Raw genomic sequence first — 7005 nt, forward strand, 5'->3', positions numbered from 1 at the left:
TGACAACGAACATTATGGTACAAATGGTTATGGTTTTTATTATGGAGGTCCCGGTTATAATGATAAATGGCAATAATTAAATATATATAGACCTTTTGTCCTATAAAAAGTGAAGCTTTTCCTTTTTAAAAGTGTATGGTTTGGTGATAAAGTTTATTTAATAAGAGGACTTTTATTTATTATTAGAAAATGGATTTCAAAATATTAAATTAACAAATTTTTGATATATCTCAATTATTGTGTTTTTTTTTTGGTGAAAGTACTTTCAAGATATCAAAATCGTACAAGACGAGCCCAAACTAAGAAGTTCGTTAACGTCTTTCTTCGATCACAAAGTTAGAGATGATGGGTTGATCTTAGGAGAGAGAAGCATAAAATGTTGGAAAATCATAGTGCAGTGAGTTTTGCAGTATGGAGTTGTTGAAATACGATGTAAAGGTTATACTTGTTAACGGAAGTATGATTATAAATTGAATAATCTGACCATTTGATAAAGTCATTTTACTTATAATTCTAGTGAATACGCTGATTTCTCGTAGGTTGAGGTTATAAAGAAGGGGAGGAGTGATGGTCGTAGAGGTAGTGGTGAAGTCATGAAAGATGGTATATCCACCACTCCATCCTTGTTTTCATTTCTCTTAACCGTCCTAGTATTTTTCACCTTCTTGTCACTGATTTTTTTTCACATCATACGTTGTTGTAAACCGCCACATAGATACCCAATAAGAATCCCCACATTTGACATATATATCTCATATAAAAATGGCGAAGTCATGGACTACTACTATTTTGGTTAAGTCAGGAAACTAACCGCTAAATTAGTCACAAACATCTTCGTCTCATCGTTTGTGATTCCACAATATCTTGTTTCGTTAATCGATTAATATTATTGTGAGGTGATTGATAATATTAGGTTGTTCTTCGGGAATATAAATCTGGTTTATCAATTTGTTCCTGTTCACCTTGATTTATCAAAAGGCGGAACAAAACTCGTAGGTTTATCTGTGGGAGACCAATTTATCTATTCAATAGACTTTTCTGTGTGATACATATTTGTCTATCAAGTCTTCGACTTTGGTTCGTAGCAACTCTTAGTTGTGGCTGAGATCAACTAAGGGAATCAGGTGCACAGAATCCAACGTGGTTCAAGAGGCGTAAGGAACGCGACTGTACCTTAATCAGTGTGAGATTGATTAGGGCTCAACTACATTCCAGTCCAAAGTTAGCTTGTAGTAGGCTAGTGTCTGTAGCGGCTAAATACAGTGTGGTGTTCCAATCTGAACTACGTCCCGGGGTTTTTCTGCATTTATTGTTTCCTCGTTAACAAAATTTCTGGTATCTGTGTTATTTCTTTTCCGCATTATATTTGTTTATATAATAGAAATATCACAGGTTGTGCGTTGAGATCAATCAGTTCTTTATCCGACCTTTGGGTTGTCGAGCAAATTGATTGACAACTTAACATTGGTCTTTGGTACGGTACCATTTATTTCTCTATATTCAATTAGGCTCACAAATTCATATTTGATTGATTGCGGATTGAATTTACAAATTGAGATATAAACTCTTTGATATACACTTTTCTTAGGTTTGAGTCTAAATGTCTAGTTGATTCTCTTGAAAGTATATTGGAGTTTGTCCATACATATTGCTAATCGAAATATTGGGTGAGGTTGTTAGACCCCCGCTTTTTCACATAGTCTTTTCATGAGAAAATCTTTATTGTGATGGATACTCTTCCTGATGTTGATTCCTCCTTGCGTTATCAGTTTTTTGAGTTTGTTCCATACCAAAGGGTGAAGTCCTCACATATGTCTTTCATTAGCTAAAGTTTCTGAAATAAAGAGGATATTTGGCTTGTGTAAAGAGATTATATCTTTTAAGTGTTGTATTGTGGTTGGGTTATTGGTGCCCTGGTAATTCCAATCCAAAATGTTCATGTTTAAAAGTAGGGAATGGAACTGGATGTGGAGAGGAGTTGAAAGCGCAATTGAGATAAAGTTGATATGGATGAGAGGTTTGGAAAGATGCCGATTATAACCAAAGGATGATATAAAGATTATATAGATGTGTTTGCTAATGAGCTTTAGAAAAAATTATCTAAAAAGATTTTGGTCTTGTAAAAGGTTGGAGAGATAAGGGATAAAAGGAATAGGTTCAGCACAAATATGTGGCTTGTGAGATCGAAAAAGAGTTTAGTAACATTGTTGAGAATGAGGAAAAACAGATTGAAGATGGTAAAGGATTCTAATAATTGAAGTAGGTGATAAAAGTATCTCCTCATTAATTCAACCATACCAAGAATAGATCCTCCTTAGCATGTTTGGGCTATTTGGTGTCGTACTTTTGCTGCCAAGTAAACCACCCTGCAAAAATAGAACTCCATAAATTGCTTCACAGATTTGACCCAAAACTATTTCTATTCTGAATTCGTCATGATGTATACTATTCACTATACTATATATGTATATATATATATATATATATATATATATATATATATATATAAAGATTATTGATTTTGAATGAATTTTATGTATCTCACTATCACTTGTAATAGAATATAGCTGAATCCTCGTAAATGATATTCCTGCGTTCTTCACTAATGTCACTCTGCAGCTCTTGAAAAAATTCCTTCGGCATTTCTCGTAAATGTAATTTCTCAATTGTATCAAGATGTTCAATTCCCAGGGGCAAAACTTTCAATTCTTCGCATCGAATGAGATGCAAAAACGAATACGAAATAATCCCTCATCAATGATTACACCACTAAGTCGTGCTAGTTTACATAATTTAAGTTTGTTTGAGTTTAGGAAAGAACCCTACATGAAATTGTAGTAGCTCATCTTCATGTATTTTTTTGCTAATAGATTCATTTGAAGTGCATGGAGCAATGAAAAATATTTGTGTATTTTTGTTTGTATTTCCATGCATTGGCATATCCTTCATGGTAAGTTTATTTAATGAGCCTAAGCCCCATCCCCCTCGATGCATTACTAACTATCTCCTTGGACTACCTTTCGTCAAAAAGTCTGCGATATTCTCCTTGGATTTCACCCATTCAATGGAAATAACGCCTTTTGAGATTAGTTCTTTTAGGGTATCATGTCTTCTACGAATATGTATAGACTTCCAGTTATAGTAGTTGTTTTTAGCCTTAGATATAGCAGCTTGATTATCACAATGTATAGATATAGTTGGCACAGGCCTATGCTAGAGAGCAATGTCTTCTAAAAAGCATCTTAGCCAAGTGGCTTCCTATCCTGCTTTATCTAACGCAATAAACTCGTATTCCATGGTGGATCGAGCTATACAATTCTGTTTAGAACTCTTCCAAGAAACAGCCCCACCTGCTAGAATCAAAACATATCCACTTGTAGACTTAGACTCCTCTGAGTCTGATATCAAGTTTGCATCATAAAATCCCTCAAGGACGGCAAGGTACCTTTCATAATTTAAACAAAAGGTAAAAGTGTATTTCAAATACCTCAACACTTTAAAAAGTGTATTCCAATGTTCCTGCCCTGGATTACAAGTATACCTACTTAACCTACTCACATCATAAGCAATGTCTGGCCTAGTACAGTTCATCAAATACATCATACTTCATATAACTCGTGAGTATTCAAGTTGTGAAACTCCATTACCCTTATTCAACTGTTTGAAAACAGTTGTTACCGAACAGATTCGTTGTTCCTTTGCTGTTTGGAATGCGAACCAAAGGAATTATTCCAAGTGCATGACTTATTGCAACTTGGAGGCGCATGGATACTGAGGAAACTAGGTGAACTATAGGTTTTTTTGCTTGGTTTAAACTATACGAAGTTGGTTTAGATTTTGTGCAACGGCTTAATTCTGAGAGTATTCAATTCTGGACAAGGTCTCGGGGTTTTTCTGTATTTTCGGTTTCCTCGTTAAAAAAATCTTGCTGTGTTATTTAATTTTATTTTCCGCAATTATAATTTTTTTATTATAATTTAAAGTAAATTACACAACATTAATTCATAATTACTTGATAGCAATCCTATAGTGTTTGGTTAAATCTGAGCCTATTATCAAGTAATCATACTTCTTTGTTGTATTGTCTCGATCTTATATCCATAGACGGTCGCACAAAGTGTGTACTGATTAGTTGTATTCTCTCGACTCAGTCCATAGACAATCACTTTAGGAGAAAGGACTTATAGGTGGAAAAGGTTTAGATTAAGGTATATTTTGGTACCCTCGTTTTTTCAAGGTACGAAACTCTAATATGCGTGGTTTGGGGTAATTTGTTAATTACTCAATAAATAAGATAAAAATGTAAAATTCACACTCCTTAGAGGAGTTTCCACAAAGATGGATCCTAAGTAAATATTGTACTTTCACAGACTAGTTGACATTCTCCAAGATATCGGAAGAGACATAATCCCATAAATGCTAAGAATCGATGGAATTTAGTACCAAATATATTTTTGCATTTATGATATAGATATCTCATTATGATAAAGAAAATCTGAAAGATATAAATGAATAAGATAATATATAAGAAAGAAAACCAGACATAAAAAAAATCATACATTAAATAAACGATTACGGTCATACCAACGGAAAACCATACACATATACATAATCTTATGATTAATCTTCTCCATCAGTCGTATTGCATTCCTGTATTTTATTGATTAACATGCCGAAATTTACCGACTTTAAATGTTGGATTCTCATATTAATAATATCCGTTAATGAAGGATTAATTGAAGGAAGAATGAATATGAAAGCGGTAAACAAAGCAATAATCAAAATCATTAAGGTGAGTAATATTTTTAAGTTAATGCATATATTTAATATCATGATTATTGAAATATTTATGCATACATACTTATCTCTTTGATTTTTTTTCTTGTAGGTCGGACACGTAGAGACCATTGATTGTTATGATATTTACAGACAACCTAGTCTTAACCATCCTTTGCTTTGTAATCATACGATACAGGTTTATTAACTATTTTTACAAACTTTTTCTTATTATATATACAAACTCTTAATAAATTACTTAATTTTTGTTTTCATGCAACAGATGAGACCAACGTTGAACCCAAAAGGAACAAAAGCAGACATTTCGGGAACACTTGAACTTACACAAACTTGGCATAAGTGCGGATCATGTCCTGAAGGAACTATCCCTATTCGGAGAAAAGGAAAAAATTATAATCCCACAATTTTGCGCAAACATCATTATGCAAGATTATCACCTTTTAAGACTCTTGTTACATCAAAATCAAACAACACTATAGATAACTATAATCTCCATGAGGTATACAAAATCACATATCATTGTTATTATTTTTTATTTTCAATATGTATAAATATGTGATTGTAGTGATTAAGATATGTATTCTTACAGTACGCTGTAATTGGGGTGCTCGGTAATTTTCTTGGAGCGCAAGCAAAAATAAATATTTGGACACCGTTTACTGAAGCACATGAAATGAGTATATCCCAAATTTGGGTTTTTTCTGGTGAAGACAAAGATCTCAATACTGTTGAAGCTGGATGGCATGTAAGTTATTCTTCCATATGATATTAGAATGAATTTATAAAAATTTTTGGGGCACAATAGTTTTCAAATTTACTTTTAATTAGGTGTACAAGGACATGTATGGTGACGACCAGACCAGATTTTTCATATACTGGACAGTAAGTATTAATACCCCTTTTTTATATAAAATGGCATGGTAATGACGATGTCTTCGAAGGACATCAATTATTATTTATTATTATTTTCTTAATAAGATCAAATCATTTAATTGTTACTATTTCTTGTTAGATGGACGGATACAGATCGGGTTGCTACAATCTCCTTTGCGATGGTTTTGTGCAAACAACGTCAAATATCTCCCTTGGTTGCAATTTCACAGAGGTATCTACTTTCAATGGTGACCAAAAAGATGCCACCTTCAGTATTCAAAAGGTATGAAAGTAGAAGTCATCAAATATTCATACCCATTATCAACTTAGATCCAAAAATAAACATTGAATAACTTGGCAGGACCAAAGTAGTGGAAACTGGTGGGTAAAATTACAAGGTATTTCAGTCGGTTATTATCCAAGCGCTTTGTTCAAAGAATTATCAAGAACAGCAACAAAAGTAGAATGGGGAGGAGAAATCGTTAATTTAAAAAATAAAGGACAACATACTTCGACTCAAATGGGTAGCAGCCATTTCCCTTCTGAAGGTGGTTTGAAGACATCGAGTTATTTTAATTGGGTTCAAGTATTTGATGAAAATAACATGATCAAGGACCCTGAAAATGTTAGGAAAATAGCTACGAATCCAAACTGTTATAATTTGAAAATTGACAAATAACATTATGGTACAAATGGTTATGGTTTTTATTATGGAGGTCCCGGTTAAAATGATAAATGCCAATAATTAAATATATATAGCCCTTTTGTCCCATAAAAAGTGAAGCTTTTCCTTTTTAAAAGTGAATGTTTTGGTGATATAGTTTATTTAATAAGAGGACTTTTATTTATTATTAGAAAATGGATTTCAAAATATTAAATTAACAAATTTTTTGATATATCTCAATTATTGTGTTTTCTTTTGGTGAAAGTACTTTCAAGATATCAAAATCGTACAAGACGAGGCCAAACTAAGAAGTTCGTTAACGTCTTTCTTCGATCACAAAGTTAGATATGATGGGTTGATCTTAGGAGAGAGAAGCATAAAATGTTGGAAAATCATAATGCAGTGATTTTTGCAGTATGGAGTTGTTGAACTACGATGTAAAGGTTATACTTGTTAACGGAAGTCTGATTATAAATTGAATAATCTGACCATTTGATAAAGTCATTTTACTTATAATTCTAGTGAATACCCTGATTTTTCGTAGGTTGAGGTTATAAAGAAGGGGAGGAGTGATGGTCGTGGACGTAGTGGTGAAATCATGTAAGATGGTATATCCACCACTCCATCCTTATTTTCATTTCTCTTAACCGTACTAGTATTTTTCACCTTCT

The 7005-nt window shown here is 32.9% G+C and overlaps 1 protein-coding gene across 2 annotated transcripts; it reads left to right on the forward strand.

The window, feature by feature from the left end:
• Positions 1-4603: 4603 nt before the first annotated feature.
• On the forward strand, positions 4604-6490 carry LOC113309007. 2 transcript variants are annotated; one of them, XM_026557442.1, is made up of 7 exons: positions 4604-4792; positions 4889-4975; positions 5060-5296; positions 5387-5542; positions 5626-5679; positions 5810-5953; positions 6032-6490. In XM_026557442.1, exons 1-7 carry the CDS (start codon positions 4670-4672, stop codon positions 6347-6349), a joined length of 1119 nt encoding a protein of 372 aa, XP_026413227.1. In that variant the 5' UTR covers positions 4604-4669; the 3' UTR covers positions 6350-6490. The 2 variants fall into 2 exon arrangements, with proteins under 2 accessions (XP_026413227.1, XP_026413228.1); XM_026557443.1 differs by lacking the exon at positions 5626-5679.
• Positions 6491-7005: the final 515 nt, after the last annotated feature.

This window comes from Papaver somniferum, chromosome 9 (genome assembly GCF_003573695.1).
Source record: "Papaver somniferum cultivar HN1 chromosome 9, ASM357369v1, whole genome shotgun sequence".
In the NCBI taxonomy this organism is placed as follows: domain Eukaryota; kingdom Viridiplantae; phylum Streptophyta; class Magnoliopsida; order Ranunculales; family Papaveraceae; genus Papaver; species Papaver somniferum.

What these genes read in the sequence shown, in the direction of transcription:
- LOC113309007 (XM_026557442.1), top strand. Translation starts at nt 4,670, where the DNA reads ATGCCGAAATTTACCGACTTTAAATGTTGGATTCTCATATTAATAATA. An exon ending in CTGTTGAAGCTGGATGGCAT is followed by an intron (nt 5,543 to 5,625) that starts GTAAGTTATTCT and finishes ACTTTTAATTAG; the next exon opens with GTGTACAAGGACATGTATGG. An exon ending in GATTTTTCATATACTGGACA is followed by an intron (nt 5,680 to 5,809) that starts GTAAGTATTAAT and finishes ATTTCTTGTTAG; the next exon opens with ATGGACGGATACAGATCGGG.